A 24,130-nucleotide genomic window follows, 5' to 3' on the forward strand; every position below is an offset into this window, starting at 1 on the left:
ATTACTGTTAGTTATAAGCACAGATGCCTAATATCATGTTGTGAACTTTTATCAAAATGGCTTACTTGAGGCTTGAATTCCTTACCATCAGTTTATCTATAATTAATAACATTTTATAATACAGTATATGCTGGTTTCTGCTACCGAGTAATATTTCAAACTTTAAACATACTTCAGCTGCATTCATTACCAATTTCTTACAGGAGTAGTATTCAAATGGACCATAGTTAGACATTTAAGCTAGATAACATGCAAAGCAACGCACATGAAATTGGTGTCTTGTTTGCTTCTCTCATAGCCTGTTCTTGGTTCAGGTAGTCATGGGTAGCATGGAAGCCAGACCAAGGTAAGTAAACTACGAAGTGTGCCTTGTCCTGCGACCTCTCCTATTAGAAGTCGTCCCTTTTGAATCAATAGCTACTATTGCTATGCATTAACTACTTGGGCAAAGATTGTACTCTGATTAGCATTCGCTTGACTTACAAAGAGCCTGATTAAGCTAATGATCATCCTTATGCAAGAAATATTTTTTGCAGCTCTTTATTCATATCTGTGGTACAGTATGAATATTAACAAAATTCCCCTTATTGGTTCTATTCTGAATAACATTATGCACACCTGAGGCCCTTCAGACAGCCAAATCAGAAAAGTCAACTCAGCATAAATCACCTCCGTAATGATGAATAGCTTTACATCTTAAAATAAGTATCAGATCACATTTGTTGCCGATTTGCATAAATAGGATTTTGTTGACACTTGACTTACTTAATCGTAAATTGCAGTGCTCCGATTTCTGGAATGTCTGTAAAAACTGAAACTCCTTGACTTGTAAATTTGTGGACAGCAAACATTCTTACAGTCTTGGAATGTTATTAAAAGGGTGTGCTCTCATTTGTCTTCTTCCATACTGTGGGATTTGAGAAAAGCCTCATAGGATGCAATATAGGTTGTTCAACTAAATTCTCTTGTTAGTGTTGCAACCCATCAGCATTTTAGTGATCAGAAGCATGTGATAATGAATCTACTTTTCATAAGTGGATGATAGCTTTTATCACTAGCATTTAATTTGGTACATTGACTTTTAATGAAAGAATTTGGGGGACGTGATCAGAGATTTATGTAGCAGTGATAAAAGTTTCCCCCCTGTAAATTGCTCTACGGCATTTTGCAACATTTATAAATTACATATCTGGTTGTCTTTCTATTCTCTTTGGAAAACTGTATTTGCACTTGAAGATGAAATAGTGAGGTAGACTAGGCTAATATATTAGGAATCAATGTAAAAAAGTCAAGCTCACATCCACCTTGAGCTTTGGCTTTGGGAAATTCACTGGTTCCAGAAGCCCAAGAGACATTTTTGTGAGACATTGCTTGATAGTTCGGCTTTGAGAAAGGGTGTGATAGAAAATTTAAACACTTAAACATTGGATTTGTAATTAGGCAGACACATTGGTTCCATGCCACCTGCTTCTTAGATTATTTTGATTCTATAAATTCTGCCTTCTATCATGTGATTGTTGGTATCTTTTATGTGAAATAAAACATATTCCTCACTTTACCATGCAGTGAGGTATTCCAGGGGCAATTCCATAACAAGTCTCCATTTCAGTGAAAGAGTGTCTGGAGGCTTAAGGGACCTTGCTGAAATTTGCTTTATTTATAAGTACACATACAGAACATGGTGATGACAAGTACACTCCTCTAATTAGGTAGTGTAGTTGTTGTCTTGTATCAGATTCCCAATAATTCCTGCAGCCATGTTGGCCAATTGCAGCTAGATTTCCCAGCTCACCCACTCTTCTCTGATTCCTTGGTGTCTAAACCACAGAGCCTAGGGCTTGCCGATTAGAATCCCCGCGACGGGGTGAGCTCCCGTTGTTCGGTCCCAGCTCCTGCCCACCTAGCAGTTCGAGAGCACATCAAGTGCAAGTAGATAAATAGCTCTGGCGGGAAGGTAAACGGTGTTTCTGTGTGCTGCTCTGGTTTCGCCAGAAGTGGCTTAGTCATGCTGGCCACATGACCCTGATAAACCGTCTGCGGACAAATGCCGGCTCCCTCGGCCTATAGAGCGAGATGAGAGCGCAACCCAAGTTGTCCGTGACTGGACCTAATGGTCAGGGGTACCTTTACCTTTTTATTTATCACTCACTATGGAACTTTTATTATAATAATAATAATAATAATAATAATAATAATAATAATAATGCAATTTAGCCTCTGCAGCCCATTACGGTACTTCATTGAAAATTGTGGGGTGAGAAGACCTGCTTGTGATGGATGTTGTTGGTAGTCTTACAAAATGAGTTGACAGCTAAGTAAAATATCCCCATCCTTCTAGAAAATTCCTGGCTGAAGATAACACTATGTGCGCTCTGATTTAGAAGAGATAGCAGCTTCAGGATAAAATGTAAACATTTGTTGGACATGACCATACTTGGTGTTTCTTGTCTGTAGCTGTAATCCAATAAACAAATTTGGACTCTCCATGTGTTTTAAGAAACATCTCTCCCTTGCCAACCAAAATTAAAGGAATTAGGAAAATAATTGCTTTAAATATATGGTGTGTATGCAGCCTAAGCACATCTTTATACAACACCATTAGCACCCCCAGCTTTTTACCATGTACACTATGCATTAAAAGCACATGTGAAGCGCATGATTCTCTCCCCACCCCCAAAAAAAAGAATCGTGAAAACTATAAGGGTGATGGGAATTGCAGCTCTGTAAAAGGTCGAATTAGACTTTGGGGTGCAGCACTCATCTCCGCTTTCTGGCTAAGGGAGCCAGTACTTGTCTGCAGACAGCTTTCCTGCAGCTCGGTATATGATGGGGTCCGTGTGTCTTAAACTATAGTTACCAGGGTAATTTGGAGAAAGTAATGTGCTTTAAATGTATGTGTGTAAGCAGCCTAAATGGTAAAAAGTGAGAAATACTAAAGACATTAGGCAACACAGGTGCTTGAGCTCTGTCAACTGAAGCTACAGCTTGCCAAGCATAAAATGGGCTGACTCCAGCTTAATGATCTTGTAGCTCCCTCTTTAGCCATTGGCATATTGGTCCAGTTCTGGTGTGTGTGCATACACATGTGTTAGGGATCAGCCAGAGCAACAGTAAAATAAAGAAAGTAAATACACTTCTCATTGTACTTCATTTACTTTCACGTGGATCTTTGGGCACATAAACAGCCTGGAACACATTCAAGTCAATATTAGTTAAAATTTAAAAAATAAAAAAGCCAATGATGAAACTCCCCCCCCCCAAGTTTCAAAACCCTTCTTGGTGGCTGAAGATAAGATTGTATACTCTGCCATAGCTGAGAATTGCTTACTGAAGTTTTTGTCATGGCAACAGAAACTCCAGCTCATCTACCAACTGAAGACATTATGTACATATATACATATATAAGGCTTTGCTGCTGGGCAAATCAATTGCATTTGTAAGGTACAGCATAAATTAAATGGTGGTTCTGGTTAGCTTTTCCCTTTGAGAATTAAGATCCACAACTGTACATTCTTCCCACATCTCTTCCACTAACCCCCCCATCCTGCTAAAGTCCTTACATTTCAACATTTCCTTTCTCGTGTAAGCAGAGCTCTTGGTGAGTGACGCCTGTGAGGATCTAACCGACCTCAGTTTGATTTATTTCTGATAGAAAAACTTGAATGTGTATAGATATGAAATAGAAACAAGTGCCCTCACAAGGCATGTGATGCCTGATGAAGGTTTTTAATCAGACCACTCTCTCATACATTGATATATGTTACCACACAGGCTTTGGCATTGCTAATAATGAAAATGTAACACATGTGGTGACTAGTTTGTTGTTAATAGAAGCAGACTAGATTTGTTTTTTAACAAATCCATGGGGTCACGAAGAGTCGGACACGACTAAACGACTAAACAACAAAGATTTGTCTCCGGAAGATAAATATACAGAAAAAGCTTTCCATGTGTTCTTTTGGCAGAAAGCGAACCACCTACAGTTGCTTTAGTTTTTGGGGGTTTTAGCCTCACCATCTAGAAACAGCTCATGGTGCCTGGAGAGTTCTTATACAGAACTCTGAGTTGGAAATTGAGAGAGACAAGCCCCCTGCTAGCCACAAAGGCATGCCTAGGTTGCTAATTTGGAGATGTGGGGAGCAGGTCTTCAGAGATTCAGAGATGGATGGAGACCACAAATTCAGCCCTAGTTACGGTAAATATCAAACTACTCCAAGCTAGTTTTATGATACGTGAAAACACCTCTTTGCTAAGTGTTGAAAGGCATGACGGACGTAGATTTACAAGAGCCGTTCCAGCATCAAATGGGATGCTTTTGTAATAAACTGATATCATTACCTTTTTTTAGTTTCTGTATTCTGTCCTGGATCGACAATGGAAATTCTTTGCTTTAGAGAGTTCAACAAACAAGTAGGGCTTTTCATGACATGACTTCAAATAGCTGTTGGAGGTGTTCTTCAACCTTTGATGTTGTTGGACTACAACTGCTCTCATCCATAATCATTGGTTAAGCTGGTTTGGGATGATAGGATTTGTAGTCCAGCAACTTCTGGAGACTCAGGGCTGAAGAACAGCTATAAGGCCTTGGTGCAAGTAAACTGAAGAGCTGTGGCTCTAGTTGTACTAGGGGGCACTGTAGTGCACTGACACAGCGCATATGTTCAGTGTGGACAGTTGCATATAGTCAGATTAAAACTGCAACTATTTGCCATACATGCCAGTGACTGTGGTTGAACATCTACATCATCTTGTATCTTGTATGGAAGAGAGACATAAAACTAATATCTGATATTTGATTCCACAAGTAAATGAAATGGGATTCAACAGTAGCATGTGATATTCAGGCATATGGTTACACAGAAAGTTTACAACTGTTCACAACTGATGTGTATTTTCTAACATATATTTTTCCTTGGTGCAGCATTGTTATTTTATTCTTCTTGTCCTATTGTGTAGATAAATCCTGAGAGAATGATGGGTTGGGCCAGCTGGCTATTTGTTGTTCTTCATTCTAGTTACTGAAAGCTTAAACTTGCAATAGAATATATATATATATATATATATATATATATATATATATATATAGTCTAGAAAGCTTGGCACCTAACATAATCATTATCTGGATGTTTGACAGATAGCAATGAAAAGAGAGGGAGTTAGTGTGTAGCAACCTCCCTGGAAAGGTGAGCCAGTTCATTTATCTGTAGGGCACAACTTCAACATAACCAGCTACATATTGTTACTTGTCACCTGCCTAACAATTCCCCTGCATTCTAGGGACAGGAAGCAAACCCAGGAGTTTTACAGAAGGTCTGATACGTGGTCGGTAGACTACATTCAGTTTAATGGGTCACAGCTTATGTAGGCCTGCTGTAGGATCACAAACAATGTCATTCTTTTTGTAATATCACTTTTTAGCAAGGGAGGAACTCAGAAAGGCTGGTGGCAGATGTTTCAGAAGTTACTGTAGGGAGGTTATAAAGGTATGGGCTGGCTTTATATAGGGAATATATATGTATGTTTTTCTGAATACCTATTTGCTGAATAAATCTTGAGCATATAATAGGGGGCATGTTTTCTTTTCTTTTAGAAAACCAATTCATGCATAGGATAGAATAAAACATAGTTGTATGCATAATTCACTGTGGAACTGTTAAAACCTTCCTCTGTAATGAAGAGGCAGTTCTAATGTAATCTTTTTTTCTATAGGATTCCCATGGGTATTTACACATTAAAACATTTAACCAGAATGAAAAAGCATTTCAGTCAATCCCATGAGGCTGACCTCTTAACAGTTAACTTGTTCAGTTTCTACTCACAGTCTTATTTGAGAAAATAATTTTAAAATCAGCCCTATGGATACAAGATGACTGGGGGCTAGCCTGAACATTGGCCTTTTTATAGATTAATCAAAAATAAATAAAATTCCCCAGTTATGAAATAGCTTTCTTAACGACATCAGGGAGGAAACTCTTACAAAAAAGAAAATACCATTAGTTTTGGGTGCATTAGTAAAACATAGTAAGAGATGACCAAACAATTTGTGTTCACATTAAAATAAACTGGCCCTACAGAATAGCCTGCTCAACAAGCAACATTCAACAAACTTAAAAGATTCGAAGTACAGTATGTCCATTGCGAAAGACAGGTTAGGTTCTATAAACATGGTTTGATTGGGGAGTTTATTGTTCTCCCTTGTTTGCATTGTGGGAGCTTTTGCAGTTTCCAGACAGCACTTCATTTTCAAAAGTTCAGCTTTTGGCAAATGTGCAATGAAATTCAAATGTAGGTGCGTCTTGTGTAGCCAAAGGGAATGCCTCTTAATACCATATACCAGCTTTGTTTGTCTGAAACGGACGCATGGTTCCCCTTCAGTGCAGGATTTCTCATAACTCTTCAAGGTGCTCAAGCAACAACAACCACAACAGCACAATAAAGTGTTGATAATTGTTAAGAAATGAGTCAAATGTTTGCATATCCTTTCATTGTGTGTTGTTGGTCTGGCAATTCCCACTTCAGCAAATATCTATGCTGTAGCTGAGATCTTCTGTGCTCCATTATCTGTGTGGTGCCGCATCCCTTTCAAGAAACATCTCATGCCTCATTTGCCCCCTTTATTCTTCCCACTTGACTTCTGAATTAGTGGGACCAATTGTGGTTCCTCCCTCCTCTTTTTACTCATTACCTTGCTCTTTCCTTTTTTACTTTTCATCTTCATCTCCTTCACTCATGCTGCTAATGGATGCTGAGGCGGCTTTTGGCGAGGAAGGAGGTGAAGCCTTTCTGAAGAGCCAGGGGGAAGGAGGAGATGGAGACCGTGATGGGGAACGCCCTCGTGTTGGACTACTTGTGGGGCTTTGCCTTGGAGACAAGGCTTGGAGCATGCGCCCACTCCGCTCTTGAAACATCTGCTTCTGGAAAGCAAACAGAGAGGAAATTAGGCGTTTTCTTTCTTTCTTTCAGCACACTAGCAGTCTCAGCAGCAGATTGGTGTGTTCTTGCACAAAGCTTGGGAATTACTGCTATAGAGGCTACTACAAACTAATTTGGGAAAAGAGAAACAAAACAGTACCAGAACAATTTATAGGCGTTTTTATTTTAAGTGGACTGTGCACTCCTTGCCCTAACTTCTAGAAATTCTATGTGGGCACAGAATGTATTATTTCGCAAATAGTTATTATAATAATAGAAGATTAATGGATGTACATTGCTGGTCTGAAAAGTTAGCACACTTGGAACTATTCCTGTACATGCAATGTCAACACTGAAAGCAATGTCTGATATGGAAAATTAATGTTAATAATAATTTTGACAGTAATAGCAAGTTATCATGAAAAAGCTCACCTTTTGCAGTTGCTGACATGGAGTTAATTCCCCCCCTCCCCCAGGACACATGGGCTTTACTGTCATTAAGCTTTTCTTTAGAACAATGCCACCTCTGATTTCACTCTTCAGTGGATAATTTTATGTGGCTTGGCACTACAAACGCCTTCATGTAAAATTGCTTCTAGTTCTTTGCTCTCTCGTTGCTGCCACTCTCAATCACACAAGAAACAAAAATTGTTTCCTCTTTGAACTTTCAGTCTATAATAAGTCAGTATGCAGCCATACACTGCAACTGCACCTCCTTAGGACCAGTCTTACTATTAGTGCTTTTAGTGTGCAATGTGCTCTTTAAATCCTAACTTGTGGTTAAAAAAAAAGGGATGGCAAAGGGCATGCTTTGCAGAAGTAGGAGCCCAGGTTTAATTTCTTGTATCCCATTAAAATGATATTGGGTAAAAGGCCCAAGACTTAAAAAAAGCCATAGCTAAGCACAATAGATGCTGGACTTCGTGGTTTCTTGCACAACAGCAAAAAGAAGACACAACACTAAGCCTATCTGCATAAAATTTGCATATATATTGCAAATGTAAAATGAATTGCTTCATTTAAATATATCTCATCATAGTCAGGAAGACTGACTGGGCAAGCTGTGCCCCTTCTTGGTCTGCTGTCCAGGTGCTAACTGATGTTGGGCAACTTCAGTGCCCCTGTTCTCATGGTTCATTATCATTACACTGGACTTGGGAGTGGGCACCCCTTCAAGCAGAGGACTGTCCTTGATAAGGTCAGAAACTTGATCAACCTAGCCAGACTTCATTGATCAATGGTCTGGCAACATAAAGTTTGTTCATATGATTTAATGGGTCCCACTTTACAGATTTACAAGCTGGGGCTAAAACACTGTTGCTTATCTATGGCTATGATATTATTCAAATCTTCCAAGTCCAAATTAACTACACACTGCCTCTGAAAAAGACTATAAACGTTTCCTAAATAATATTTTGTATCAGGTATGTTTTCCTAATATTCATATTTACAATGCACAGAATTTACAAAACCAGTCTGTTGTAAATCCTGCTGCAACTTATTGTAGCCTCCACTGATATTAACAGAGATGGAAGTAAATAAAAAGCACAGTTTAGAGTATGTACCCAAGCTCCGTCTGGCCCAAACAGCTCTAAAAAGTTCCCAATAAATTCTCTAGACTTTTCTTCCCATTTCTGAATGAGATCATGACTTCTTTCTTCTACCCGGTTCACAAACTCTTTCGACTTTTCTTCCACATTCTTCACTTTTTCTTTCATTTTGTCCACCTGGTTCTGAAAGCGGTATTTCTTCTCCTGGTAAACATGAAAATAAAATGATTTTGTTCCAGGTCCTGCTAGTTCAAGACTATTCAGCTTCTGACAGTTTGATTGGGGAATACAGACAGAAACCATCACATTGGGGTGGGGGGGGAAGGGAATGACTGTTATCTGTCTCCATTAGGCACCCATTTATTACATGCAACCTGTTTTGAAATTGTGGCCTCTTTATTCATAGACTGAAGTGGTATATAAGTCCAGCATTGCAGCACTTCAGCTGTTGCGTAGGTGGCTAGTATAGCAGAGGCATGATGGGGTGGCTAATACAACATAGTATTTTAAGTAAGTCTCTCAACCTGAGTCAACCTGCTGACTTTAGGTGTAGTGGAGGATGCTGTCATGGAAAGTATTGAACTACGGTCTGTTGGGTGTCTCTACATGGAATGGAGGGCTACCATCTTTTGCCATCCCAGATGCTCACCCAAAGGCATAAGGCAAGAGAAGCTGGGAAACAAACTGAACTTTGGAAAAACAAGCTACGATTCATTTATTGTATTAGTCTGTGGGATAACTTGTGGCTACACAAACCATTGCTTAACTTTATGCGTGAACCAGGTGAACCTGGTTACTCGCTTTATTTATTTATCTTTGATACTGGTCAGGTCTTTCATTCTGTTCACTGCTGCTGTGCTCTTTTTAATCCTTTGTACTTATTAAACACACGTGACTTTAGTTTTTTGCATGTACTTTGCACATACTTCTGAGTATTTTAATAGCAAAGCTGTTTGGAAACAGTATAGATAATTTTATCTTTTATTAAGCAACAGTGGTCAGCCAAATATGCCCGAGAAGCTTGCATGATGGGCATGAGGGCAACAGCATGCTGTTTCCCACCAGAATCAGGTATTCAGAGGCATACTGATTCTGAACATGGAGGTTCCATTTAGTGATCTTGGCCGATAGGAAAGACGGAACTGTGTGAGGAGCTTTGGGTAGGTGGAGCCAATGGAAGGTGTTGTGTCTTGGTTTAGTGGATAGAATTTGGTACTTGCATTCAGTTTTCTCAGTCTAGAATGATGGCTGACTGTAGACATTGTGGCTGATGAAGAGCTGAGTGTATATATATATGGGGTTCTTAGACCTTGTCCCTGTCCTGGCATGCCCCTCTTCTGGGCAGAAGGTGGGTTATAATCCAATTTTGATGTTGAACATGACTTAAGAGACCAATGTACTTACATTAATAAAGCTGACATTCAACTCTTTAGCAGTGTATCCCCTCTGGAGGTTGCGACGGGCATAAACATCATAATCACGTACAATTCTCGTAATAATATCTGAAGTCGATATGCCCTCAGTTCTCTGAGTTGGCACAAACATTCCTGATTAGAAAGGGGAAAGAGCAATGATTAACCTCCAACTTTCATATAAGAATCATTTGTTTAAGAACGGCCTCATTCTGTCCCTTGATTTATTATTTTATTTAAATACTTGCCAAACTATCTGCCCAATTCGGGACTTTATTTATTTATTTATTTATTTATTTATTTATTTATTTATTTCCCTTGAATGCTTGCACAATAAAAAGGACAAGTAATAATTTGCTTATTTCTAATCTTCGCTTCTCCAGTAAGGCAAATATTGGAACAACAACCTGAGCGGTGTCCTCTACAAAGCTCAGGGATGGAACTTTAATTACTTTCCTCATTGGCACGTGCTAATAACTTAAATTAAAGAGTTTTCTGTCATCACACGGGAACTTAATTTGTTCTCTTGGGATCAATACTGAGCCCAATAAAGATAGTGGAAAGATTTCTGTTCACCTTAAGAGGATGTAGCGTGAGTTCACTGTCTCACACAAAATTCAGAAGACTCTGTGTAGAAACTAGCTTACTGTTCAGGGGCAAAATTTACACTTGTTGCTCTGCCCACTTTATCCTCTGTGAAGCAAGCCTCTGTGGCCACTGGAATGTGGCCCAGAAGGGAATGTGGCCCTCAGTCTAAAAAAGGTTGTCCACTTTTAAAACACGTAGTGCAGCGTTTCTCAACCACTGTTCCGCGGCACACTGGTGTGCTGCAAGACGCTGGCTGGTGTGCCGCGACGAGAAGGGCGATTTGCATTGTCACGTGCCTGGCAGCCGCCAATAAACAGCGATGACCCGCCGGAAAGCAATCTTTCTCCTCCTCTTTCCCAAAGCTCAGTGCAAACGAGCCTGGCGGCCACCAATACACAACACTCACCCGCCGGACGGCTTGTGAAGCCTTATTACAGGAGATTGCAACCAACACAGCAATTGGCAAGTGTTTCTTACAGTCATAATTATAGTCAATATAGAGCGGCACAGAGTTAAATTTTTTAACTTTTTTAATGGTGGTGTGCCTCGTGATTTTTTTCACGGAACAAGTGTGCCGTGGCCCAAAAAAGGTTGAGAAACACTGACGTAGTGAAAGTATAAACTGGCACCCACCTGCTTCCTTTATATGCTTGTAAACATCATCTGAACCAGCAGAAGAATATGGAATGTCATCATGGGCTACAAAATCAATCTGGAATACATGGAAAAATGAAGAAATGAAATTAGTTTGACCCTTGATAAAGGCTTGGTTGTTAATTTTAAAACATAACTTGTTTACTTGCTTTTACCAGCTTTCCTATGAACTCAAAGACATATTCATTGCAGTAATAACCTAAGACATTTTAGGCTATTGTTAATTGGTGATTGTGATTGATATGTAGCACATGAGATTATGGTTTAATTCTGAACCTTTCTATTAGAGAAATGCTTTATATGTGCGTAAGCGATACCAATAAGGAACCTGAAGCTGGCTACAGGCACTTCCACACATCCTATCACTTGCACAGATTAGCTCAGCAATGAGACAGGTTTCACACACACACCCCCGGGTGGGTGTTGTACTGCAACTCCCATCAGCCCCAACCAGCATGGCCAGTGGTCAGGGGTGATGGGGGTTGTAGTCGAACACTTGGATGGCCACAGGTTTCCCATGCCTGAGTTAGCTATTATGTTAAAATCAGTGAACTTGCTGAAGGAAAAGTATTTCACAATATCTGAGAGTGCTTGCTTTAAAACACAAAGCAGCCACTAAATTGGGGCTATTCCAAAAACGTGATCACCTACAGTAAGATTATTGGCCATGATCTATGGTTATTGTTGAGCAGTGTTTTTAATGCAAAAGCATTCTGTATTAGTTAAGGCCAGGTAGTTAGTCTTGTCATTCAACTGTGTATTAGAAATTTTCTTGGATGTGCTACAGTAGGAGAAACATTTAAGCCTGTGCACTCGATGTACATAAGTAACTTTGCACATCAAGCTCTTGAGTCATTAGATTACACTGTTTGAAGCAATCCCAAATTTATGTACTACAATACCTACAGCAAATCAATTTTAATAACTCCATGACTTTAAATAAATCAGAAGTTTTAAATGCATGCATGTTTAAATTTGTTCCAAACACTGCTTCATGTAAACAAAGGAGTGTGATGGGGTCTCAATTGCTTTTCAAGCCCCCAATAAGCCCTCAATCCACTTATCTATCTGCTTCTGCTTCTTTCTCTTTCTTCATTTTTTCTTTCTTTCTTTGTTTGGTGGTGACAGAAAGAGAGAGAGGTCTCATTTCCTGTTCCCTTCACATGCACTTGAAATGCCCCCTGGGAAAATGAGGGTTCCTCCCAACCTTAGCACCTGCATCACCACCATAGTAGCATCTCAAGGAAAGTGGAGGGGAGGAAAGACATTCCTTCCTGCTGCTGCCATTGCCACAGCCAAGTACGGGAGGTCAAAGAGGACTGGGAGTTAATTTCTAGCTTGGATTACAGTTTGAGCCAGAAAGGAACTAAGAGAAAGAGGGAAATGGCCCAGTTCAGAAGAGTGACATGCTTTATATGCATTCCAGATTCATATTCTAAACAAAAGTCAACAACCTCATTAAGCTGTCCCCCCCCTTCCTCATCTGTTGAAAGGCACCTTATGTTTTTCCAGAAACTCCGGTGTGAGTGTCCACGGAGCATCTCTGATTACTTCATCAACGTAGCGGCAGTGTCTGAGGGCCTCATACCTCTCTGCTTCATTCATTACAGTGAAGCCTTTAAACTCGTGGGTTAGATCATCACTGCAAACTGACATACACACATGACAAAATCAGAACAGAACAACACAGGCTCTGTAAAATGTAGTACACCTGTTTGGCTAGAAATTCTTCAAAGCTATATTTTCTCAGTTAAATTGTCAAACTAAATCATGCTTATTCATGACTGGGAAATTAAAACAAAATAACCCCCCAATAGATGTTACAAACAAGTTACAAACAAGAGATAGTTGCATCAACTCTGTGCCTTGATACAGGCTAATCAAAGGCAATTGGGCTGCAGTTCAAATTATTTGGCAGCACAACTGGAAAAGAATCAGATTCTCTGATTGCATGGACCATGTACAGTAGGCCAGCATGCTTAAGTGCATTTAACTTGTGCTCATTCAGATTTAAGCGCTTCGCAAAATAAACAAAAAAATGGGGCAGAAAGGGGGGGCAGCATCCGGGGGACACACAACTTTGACAATCCCACCCACTCACCATTGCACCACGTGTGTTTTGTCTATATTCGATTTTGGTTTCCCAGGAATGTAATCCCTGCTTAAGTAGCAGGTCTATTGTAATTTGCTATCAGCAATAGCTCCATGTGTCTTTTCTGCCGTAATTAGACTTTTCTAAAACTCACTTAGCCATCTTAGGCTCAGTTTGAGATATATTTATGGGTCTCTTCGCTTCCTTTCCACTACAAGTACAGTGGTACCTCAGTTTAAGTACACAATTGGTTCCGGAAGTCTGTACTTAACCTGAAGCAAACCTTCCCATTGAAAGTAATGGAAAGTGGATTAATCCGTTCCAGATGGTCCACGGAGTACTTAAACAGAAGCGTACTCAACCTGAAGCGTACTTAACCCGAGGTATGAGTGTAATTGGTTCTGGAAGTCCGTACTTAACCTGAAGCAACCTTTCCCATTGAAAGTAATGGAAAGTGGATTAATCTGTTCCAGACGGGTCTGCGGAGTACTTAAACTGAAAGTACTCAAACCGAAGCGTACTTAAACCGAGGTATGACTGTACTGCTGTTCTTCAACGTCAGCAACTGGAGAACAAAGTGGTGTTATGCCCCAGCACAGAAGTTTGGATAAGATGGTTTTCAGTGCACCTCATGCTATCATGATAGTTCTATGAGATTTAAGACAGAAGAATCAGAAACTGATTCTTGATTAAATCTTAATTTAAAATTCTTCCTGATTTCATTCCCATCAGATCTGAGATTAGCTACCGTACATCCGCAGCCAATACAATGTACTTGCATTGGGGAGGAATTCAATACTCATTATATGGAGATCAAATCAAAGGCATAAGGTTCAAGATCCCATTTCTCACAGTGGCTAAACAGATGCCTAAGGGAAGCTCAAAAGTGCAACATGATGTGGGCAGTAGCTTCCTCCTCCTGCTGTTTCACAGTGTTTTGCCTCTGGGTGGGTTCAAACTAGCAACCTCCTGAGCATGCTCGTAAAGACTGCACCACAGATATGATCAACTCAATGATAATATTTGTTCAATTGCTGGCCTTACCTCCTACCAACAAGTAGCTATTAGGAAACAGAGTTTTGGCTTGCATAAGAGCTCTAGCATGGCCAGCATGGAAGAGGTCGAATATTCCATCTGCATAGACTCTGACAGGTCTGTCCACTGTGGGGGCAAGGAAACAATGTCCAGGTCAAAGCAGAGCTGTACCTCAAATCTGTGTCAGACATACTGTGAGGTATTGCTTGCTACATATATTCAAAATAAAAAATGGGTACATTCAAGCACCCCTACCCCCAAATTTGGTGAATTAGTCCAGATTAGGACAAAAGAACAGAAGCAATGTAGAAAAAAGCTACCAGTCTGAAGAATTTACGTAAGTTATGTATACATCATTGGACCATTTGTGTATAGCAGAGCTAAAATGCAGAACTCTCCTAAGATGTGAAGCATATACAGATTTTTTAATAACTAACAATAATACTTCCTTGTAGAAGATTTCAGAAATTTGGTGGTTTGCTTTAATCAGCATTTAACTGTTGCTTAGTGGGTTTCTAGCTAGGATAGAAGTTGCTCCCTTTCACCCTAACATTTTATGATAGGGCAAATTTTTATTCCCCACTGTCCATATGCTCTGTCTATACAAATGTACACTCTGTAATCTATGAACAGACAAATGCATACATTATAATGACTATCTCAGATTAGATTAATGTCAACTGTCAGTTTCCACTGGTACAAGTTGGAAGCATGGGAAATACACCTATATCTAATATATGTGCTCTACGAGTAGCAAACTTTCTTCCTTGTCCATGAAAAGAAAACTGTGCTTACAGAAAAACTCATTCCCTAAACTTAACTCTCCTGAGAATATAATGGACTGAAAAATATTGGATCCAAACCTCTTTTTCTACCTAAAGTCACAAAATTCAGCTGAGGTTGTCAGCACTTACATATATATCACCTTTCACTCTCTCTCTCTTTTTACTTTAACATAGGTACAATAAAAAGCATGTGCAGCAATTAACTAAACAATTAAATAAACAACTAAGCAATTAAATAAACTCTTAATCTACCTGCAAGGGAAAGTATCGAAGCCGTATTCCATGAAATTTATTTATATTTCATAAATCAAGAAGACTCACCTGGTGTTCCAAGGCGGGCCTGAGCAATAGTTAGCTTCTCATGGGGAGCTTTGCACTGGCAACTTGTATCACCTGCAAATGGAGCAGGTGCAGACAAAGTCTAGAGACAGGGAAGGGCAGATCGGGGTAGGGTGGGGGGAGACCAAAACATATTGTTAATTACTGCTCTGTGCATCACCTTTTTGCTCATTGTCATTGTACAGAAGCACTTGATATGGGAACAAAGTATGTTGTTTCAGTCTTGAAGGCAATTGCATATTTTCTTTTTAACATCCTAGGAGGAGTTCGTTTTTAGTCCAGCTTTTGGAGGTATGCATGCCAATTTCAAGTCACCCTCTCACTGACTTCAGACTGTGAGCAAGAGAGGCTTCATTCTTAGGATGCTGGTTACAATAGATATTTTCCCCATGTTTGCTTCTTGTGTACAGCTGTCAATATAGTAAGATTGGCATCTTTCAGAGGTACGCTACACAGCAGAGTATTTCTGAATATACCTTTAAAAGAACAAACCAAAACCAACGGCCAAGGATTTTAAGGCATAGGTAACTAAGGTGGTAGTTTCAGATGTTGCTGGACTACAATTCCCATCAGCCCCAGACAGCATGGCCAATGAACAATAATGATGGGAGTTGTAATCCAACAGCACCTAGAGGGCACCATTTAAGGCAGAGTTTTCCAAACTTTTCATGTTAGTGACACACTTTTTAGACATGCAGCATTTCGTGGCACAGTAATTCAGTTTTATTAGCAAACCGGGGTTAAACTAACCCCTTTCCAGCCCTGGGAGGAGTGTGGGAAGTGTTTGTGTGACACACCTACACACTGCAGCCGACACACTAATGTGTCGTGACACACAGTTTGGAAAGCTCTGATTTAAGGTCTTGTTAAAGGCAAACATTAAGGGTTGTGTCCTTTGCGTAGGAAGGGGGGCGGTGGGGGAGGACCGCCCCCGGTGCCCTCACTGAGGTGGGTGACATTTGGCATGCCACCCGCCCTCGACTCCCAAGCCTACCCCGAGCTGTCAGGATAAGGGGGAGCTGTGCCGCTTTGCCAGCGGCATTTCCACTTCCCCATTTGTTTTGACAGCTTGAGGGAGGTTTGGGAGTCGCAGGTGGGCAGTGCGCCGAATGTCCGCAGGGGCGGCTCACTCCATAGGGACAGCTTCAGGGCACACACGCTGCTCTGAGCACCCAAGCGGCTATCCCACACCTGGGAGGGCACCCTCCTCGCCATGCCCCCCTCGGGAGCATGCCCGCTCTAGGCAGCGTGGGCATATGTTCCGCCGCTGGTTGTGTCCAATGGCAGTGTGAACAGAAGGCAGCCTGCACAACCAATATTTTCTATTCCCCTTCTTGTGCCTGGAGCTCTTTGTAACCCAAAAAACCTTTCCAGAAGGCAGGGGGGTTAACAGCAGAGGATGTGTCTTAACCATCAATGCTTTCCCCCATTTCTTGTTCATTTGGAGATTTGCTTTGATGGGTGAATTTGCTGCCCAGAAAAACCAAGAGTTCTGCCCAACAGGGACTGGGAATAAACTGGGCTTGCCCATACACACATCCTCTTTAAGAGTCCACACCCTTTTCGTCAATATGATTTTTGTCCTAGAGAGCAGAGAAGATAAGCAACTTTGTGGCATATTTCTCCTCCATGAGCCATTCACAGCAACACAAATGAAAATAATTGCTACTGTCCTTTCAGACAAGAGAAGGATTACAAGAGCCCTTGATCCTTCCTGTTTCGGGTATGATTTACTATAGAAAGTCACAATTTTTCTTGCTTATGTTTTCAAAGCAGTCCTTTAGGAGCAGAAAGCTTTCTTAACAAGAAACAGATACATCCCATTTTAGACTAGATATTTCAACTCTACATTGACTTTTGGGAGCCATTCCATAAGGCCTGAATAGCTGCTTAAGAAGCGATATCATTTTCTAATAAAAATGAGGAGGGTCAGTCAGTCACTCTAGACATTCAAAAAAGGACATTGAACAGTTATTCTGGGCCTGACCAATTTAGAATGCAGGTCTGGAACCCCATGTTTCACCACAGTAAAAACCAACCACCCTTGTAAATAGAAAAGCAGCATTTCTGGGCAACCTAAACTACTTCCACTTGGTGTGACCATTCTCTGTATATACCTTGCTTTTGACACAGTGGAACAGTCAAACATTCTGTCATTTGCCTGCATTTTTAGATGACATGAACCAGGAGCACTGTACCATGCGATTTTCCTCAAATGTGTTGTTTAGCTTTTAATCCCAATAAAATCTATGGCCCCGAGGAGAAGAGCTAGTGCTGTCTTTCCATGCACTAAAATATTTCTGTCTATTCCGGAGCTCTGGTGTCATGTCATATCCTTTAACTGCTCTTTAAAAGTATTAAGAGCCATAAAAGAGAATTGAATAATTAGGGCAAATAAAACACCTTGTTCATTACCACTGCTATCTGTTACATAAACATGTGGGGAAAGTAACATTAAAGGGATTTTTAAGTGTGTAAAATCTGTTACATATACCTAGAACTACTACTTCTTCTGTGTAATGTACACTTAAATCAAACTTTAAGGGTTGGGTTTTGTGGAAACTGGCTGACCACATAGCACAGTGTTTCCTTTTTATTATACATGATCATACAGTCTGGGCTCTTCCCTATATTTTCTAATCACTGTCTTTGTAATAGTTGAGTGCTAAACTGCCTTTTTATTTCTAAGTAAAGTCAAGTTACACAACATCCAGTCCAATGTGGTTCATGCTGGGATAAAGATGAAGGTAGAGATGTTAAAACAATAATGGCTATGGTCCCAGGCCTACAGCTGATAATCTTGATTTAGCTAGTAAAAGGCTGTTTCCTGGGAGATAACCTAAAGAAAATAGACCAGTTTTGTGGTCGTTTCTCCATCCCCCGCCCCCACTCTTGTATCTCTCTCCCTGCTTGGCAGAAAAGGGAAAGCTTTTTGATTATGGATGCTTGGGAATTCTGAAAGGCCTTCCTTTGCCACCCGCTGAACAGTTTATGCTAGCATTACAGCTTATCAGAGGGAATAGTCTTCAAGCCTTTAGCTTCAAAGTTTTCTGAATGCTTCCCATTGGTCTGGCTAGTGCTGCACAAAAGTTTGCAGCAACCAGTACTTTATTGATCTGGAAAGATCCAGACTGAGTTCTGGCTCAGAGCCTGATGCTGGTAATCATGGGACCACTGAACCCAAGGCTTCTCTGAACCAGGACACATAGAACCTGAGTGAGGGCCCTCACAAGTGAATATCCCTAAGCCAGAGGAACTAAGTGCCTCCCACACTCCCTTGGATACCCTCCAACGTTTCTCCAATGAAAATAGGGACATCCCATTTCATAATGATAATTTTATTATTTATACCCCACACATTTTACTGGGTTGCCCCAGCCACTCCAGGCAGCTTCCAACATATATAAAAACAAAATATAACATTAAACATTTTTAAAAATTTTTTTTAAAATGCCTTCAGATAACTCCATACCCTCCAACATTTCTCAAATGAAGATAGAGACATCCTAAGGAAAAGTGGGACATTCCGGAATCAAATCGGAAACCGGGACGGCTTCTCTAAATCAGGGACGTCCTTGGTAAATAAGGACACTTGGAGGATCTGCCCTTGCAGGTTCAGTGGCACTGGGAGTGCACCAGTTAGGAGGTCATGGAATGCAGAAGGGCCCATTTTCAGCCAGACTTTAGTTCTCCAAAAGCAGATGACACCAAGGGTAGGTGGACTGGAATTTCCAATCCCGATCTAAGCTATTCCTGTTACCTTGCTCCATAAGCTCCCTCTGCTGGTCTGTAACAGGACACATGTTCTCTCATCATTCCAGGGAACAACACTGCAAGCCTATACCTGCCTACTCAGATTTAAGTCCCATCGAATTCTACTGGACTTACTCCCACATATGTAGCTTTCATGAATTGCAGATTAAAGCATGTGAGTTCTATTCACAAAATCTCTGGGTGTACATAGGGTATATGAATTATCTCAAGGAAGAACAAATAGAAAACAATCTTCTACTTTAAAAAAAAATACTTATATTCTGCCCTTTTGGTATCTACCTTATTCTTGCTTCCATTTTGGGTTGAATGTGTGGCTCTACTACACCTGATTCAACACTGCACCAAGGGCCTTTTGGCGGTTCCCACACTTCAATAAGTGAAGCTACAGGGAACCAGGCAGAGGGCCTTCTCGGTAGCTGCACCCACCCTGTGGAATGCCCTCCCATCAGTTGTCAAGGAGATAAGTAATTATATATCTTTTAGGAGACATCTGAAGGCAGCCCTGTATAGGGAAGCTTTTTAAGGTTTAATTTTACTATATGCCGGAAGCTGCCTAGAGTGGGCAGGATACAAATATTAAATTATTATTATTATTGAATTTATATACCGCCCTATCCCTGGAGATCTCAAGGCGGTTCACAGAATAAAATCAAAATTTAAAACCACAAAATATATAATCAAAATAAAAACAATAACCCAATTCCCACCCCCATTGAAAAAAAACACATTTTAAAAGGGCATAGGTTGACAATCAAATCAACCAAAGGCCTGGTTAAAAAGGAACATTTTTGCCTGGCACCTAAAAGTGTATAATGAAGGCACCAGGCAAACTTCCCTCGGGAGAGCATTCCACAGATGGGGAGCCACTGCAGAGAAGGCCTGTTCTCATGTTGCCACCCTCCAGACCTCTCAAGGAGGCACATGAAGGAGGGTCTCAGAAGATGATCCCAGGGTCCGGGTAGGTTCATATGGAAATACCTTGAGGTATTGTGGTCCTGAGCCATTTAAGGCTTTATAGGTCAAAGCTAGCACTTTGAATTGGGCCCAGAAACTAATTAGTAGCCAGTGCAGTCGGACCAGGATCAGTGTAATATGCTCAATCCGTCTTGCTCCGGTGAGCAACCTGGCTGCTAAATTCTGCACTAGCTGAAGTTTCGGAACCATCTTCAGAGGCAGCCCTACATATAACGCATTGCAGTAATCTCACCTTGAGGTTACCAGAGCATAGACAACAGTAGTTAGGCTATCCCTGTCCAGATAGGGACATAGCTGGGCCACCAGCCAAAGCTGATGGAAGGCATTCCGGGCCACTGAAGCCACCTGAGCCTTGAGTGACAGCAAGGGATCTAGGAGTACCCCAAGCTACAAACCTGCTCCTTCAGACAAACCTGCTCCTTCAAGAGCAGATGATCTCCCAACCCATCTGGTCTAAGGAACCACCCACTAACAGTGCCTCAGTCTTATCTGCAGGGCTGTCTTGAGCGGATCGCGCGCCCTGGTGCTGAGGGGCGGAGATCGCTCCGCCGCCCGCGCCGCCCTCGCAGGGCGCAATTGGTTTCCGCGCGGCTTTGCCGCGCAATGCCCTCTTTCCCAGGCTGGCGCCCAGCTTACCAGCCCCGCGCCATGGTGCACTGTGCCACCGGGGGTCTACGACGAGCCGGGCCTGCTTATCTGGATTGAGATTCAGTTTGTTGGCTCTCATCCAGTTTATTACTGAGGCAAGACACTGGTCCAGCACTTCCACTGCCTCACTTGCAGATGTAAAGGAGAAATAGAGCTGAGTGTCATCAGCATACTGCTGACAACATCCTCCAAACCTCCATAACTCCACCCAGCAGTTTCATGTAGATGTTAAACAACGTGAGGGGTAGGATTGAGCCCTGTGGAACCCCACAGTGAAGGTTCAACAGGGCTAAAAAGCATCCCCCAAGCAACACCCTCTGGGAACTACCATCCCAGTAGGACTGGAACTACCACAAAACGATGCTGCCCACCCCTAGTTCAGACAGTCGCTCCAGAAGGATACCATGGTATCAAAAGCCACTGAGAGGTTGAGAAGAATTAACAGGGACATGTTCCCTTGTTTCTTTCACACAGGGTGACCAAAGCAGTTTCTGTGCCAAAACCAGGCCTAAACCCCGATTGAAATGGATCCAGAAAACCAGTTTCTTCCAAAAGTGCCTGGATCTGGTCTTTTGTAAGTGGTATATAAATTTTGTTAAATAACTAACTACATGACTGATAATGAAGTACCAGCACTTTATTAGTGCATTGCCTATAAGCTCCCAAGCTCCCAGAGGCCACTTCAAATGTTCTGAAATTCATAGGACAGGCAGGGATAGCTAACATTGTGTCCTCCAGAGGTGTATGGGAGCTGCTGTCCAGCATCCGGAGGACACATTAGCTACCTCTGTCATGGGTGTGGCTTTCTCTTGTGACTATGCCCCCTCAGATTTTGTGTGGCAAACTGCTTGTGTGAGAAACCAACAGAATTGAATAAAGCTCACAACTTTAGTGTTTCTCTGGCAACCATCTAAATATTATTATACACATATTCCCAGCACCACTAGCACTAGACTAAATTTCGATTTCACTTCCCACAAGCCCCAGAAAGAATGGCCAATTGTAATAGATGGTGGGGATTGCAGTTTTTAAACTAAATCTAACATTAGAGGGAAATAGTATATACAATTCTGTATTCCTTATTTGTTTTCTAAGTCTTCTTTTTACCTGTTAGGGTTATTGTAGGCCATTTGCTCCTGTAGACCTTGCTTCAGTAAACAGGGAGGGGAGGGAGCCCTGTAATTTTCTGATCCTTTTGAGTTTAGGGGCCCATAATCAGTTGGCATGGGAACTCTTCCAGAATCCTACTAGTTCTCTATGTTATCCATGTTCTGAGGTTTCAAACACAGACTGCAATTTTCATGTGGGGTAATTTCAATCAAACAACTCCAATATATGTACAATATATGTACATTTCCTGCATTGTCCTATTTATTCTCTACCACTTCAATAAATGTTTATTGCTGAATCCTGACCAAATGAAAGCTGTATTTTCTTGACCCTTGCTAACAGCACATTTATTTCATGCAGGACGTAGATTATGGATAGAAATATGTAAAGTCCCACCATATGCTTATGTTAGAAGTTAAAGTGTTCCATAAATCTTGATTCACACAGTGTCACTCCTGCCTTTCATTCAAAATGCTGTGGAAATTGAAAACAAACTCTGATAATATTTATATAGTTATTGAAGCAATAAACATTCCCAGATGAATGCTACAACAATAAGCAAAATGCAAGTACCAAGTTCACACTAGACCTGGTTCATATCCCCACTCAGCCATGAAGCTCACTTGGTAATTTTGGACCAGTCAACTTCTCTTGGCCTAATCTACATCATAGAGTTGTTGTGAGGATAAAATGGGAACAGGGAGAACTATGTATGCCACCTTGAGCTCCTTGCAGGAAAGGCAGGATATAAGAAACAATAAATAAATAAACAATCCCCCCCATTCTTCTTGTCTGATGATGATGATGAAGAAGAAGAAGAGTTTGGATTTGATATTCCGCTTTATCACTACCCTAAGGAGTCTCAAAGTGGGTAACAATCTCCTTTTCCCTTTCTCCCCCACAACAAACACTCTGTGAGGTGTGTGGGGCTGAGAGACTTCAGAGAAGTGTGACTAGCCCAAGGTCACCCAGCAGCTGCATGTGGAGGAGTGGGGAAGTGAACCCAGTTCACCAGACTATGAGTCCACTGCTCTTTACCATTACATAGGATTCTAATATATTCCAGGATATTTTTGTTGTGCATGAGGTTTCGACAGGAAACTCTTTAACAGTTATCATAAGCACAATTCAATGCAAAATGTCTGTAACCATCTCCATGCTTTAAACAAAACATTATTATTATTTTTTAAAAACCAACTCATCCCTATTAAAAAGTTAATTGAAGTCAAGCTCATCAATTATTATGGAATTTTAATAGCATCAAAAATAGAAAGTCGAATGTAATATTAAATGATTGTTTAAACACTGGTAAAAATCAAAGTTATTATTCTGTTTCAGTGTTAAATAGTCTCCATGGGAAGGTATTAAACTACTACCTACGTCACAGTGACAGCTTGGCAAATTGGCTGTCTGAGTTTTGCTTTCTCAGGAAGCAGTGATGGGAGTGATTAAACTACTTTTTAGGAAACAAAAAAGGGGAAATATTTATTGATATGGAAAATAGTATGCAGCCCCCAGGGTACTTCATATTCGGTTGCTGGGGCGTGGTTAGGATGGAGCTAGATATTCTTTTCATGTACCCATCACAGAACATGAGCTCTGCAGCCCAGTCCTAAGTGAATCCCACTGAAATAAGTAGCACTGACTCCCAGGTAAGTTGGCCTAGTTGTGTAGCTCGCTTACTTTTGGAAGTAAACCCAATCCTATTCACATACATCAGAGGCCATTTCTTTACCCTCCTAATTATAATCTGCTAGTGCACTCATCTCTTGCAATGCAAACCTTTCATAGTAGCTCTTACTAGTATCTCAAGCATAACTTATGCAACAAACAACTTCAGAGAATCACCAAGCTGAACTCTTTATTTCCCCCCACTTATAAAAAATCTGTGCAAAATTTTTGATTGATACAAAATGCATATGCGAAACAATGGTAATGAAAATGCTCGAAGTGGGTGCTGGTCTAATTCAAAACAGCATCCATGCAGTGAGGAAGGGATGCTTAATTCTATATGCAGCTAGCTTCCATACAAACACAGTTTCTATAGATTAATTACTGAAGAAATGCAGATTTTCTCCTAACGCTACTGTCCCAACTCATATGCTCTCAACTGCTTGAAAGTAATACCATCCATTTTGTACACTCTGGAATCCCTGAAAACCAAAACCAAAAGTGAGGTCTCTTATTCTTTTCCAGTGTTTCCCTAAAAGGCAGCTTTTGCTTTTTTGATGGTTACATTCCTTCTCCCCTGCCATT

General features: G+C 40.9%; 1 protein-coding gene across 4 annotated transcripts in view; it reads right to left on the reverse strand.

The window, feature by feature from the left end:
• Positions 1-5,064: 5,064 nt before the first annotated feature.
• Positions 5,065-24,130, reverse strand: part of PCYT1B (phosphate cytidylyltransferase 1B, choline) — a 28,992-nt gene continuing 9,926 nt past the window's right edge. For 3 of the 4 annotated variants that reach the window (XM_035116102.2, XM_060273531.1, XM_035116104.2), the window contains 7 exons: positions 15,350-15,449; positions 14,253-14,369; positions 12,614-12,765; positions 11,096-11,174; positions 9,867-10,009; positions 8,478-8,666; positions 5,065-6,914 (listed from right to left, as the gene is read on the reverse strand). In XM_035116102.2, coding sequence (XP_034971993.1) covers positions 6,702-6,914; positions 8,478-8,666; positions 9,867-10,009; positions 11,096-11,174; positions 12,614-12,765; positions 14,253-14,369; positions 15,350-15,449 — 993 coding nt within the window. In that variant the 3' untranslated portion in view covers positions 5,065-6,701. The remainder of the gene's footprint in view (positions 6,915-8,477; positions 8,667-9,866; positions 10,010-11,095; positions 11,175-12,613; positions 12,766-14,252; positions 14,370-15,349; positions 15,450-24,130) is intronic. The other variant, XM_035116103.2, reaches the window with a different exon arrangement.

The sequence above is a fragment of the Zootoca vivipara genome, chromosome 4 (genome assembly GCF_963506605.1).
Source record: "Zootoca vivipara chromosome 4, rZooViv1.1, whole genome shotgun sequence".
In the NCBI taxonomy this organism is placed as follows: domain Eukaryota; kingdom Metazoa; phylum Chordata; class Lepidosauria; order Squamata; family Lacertidae; genus Zootoca; species Zootoca vivipara.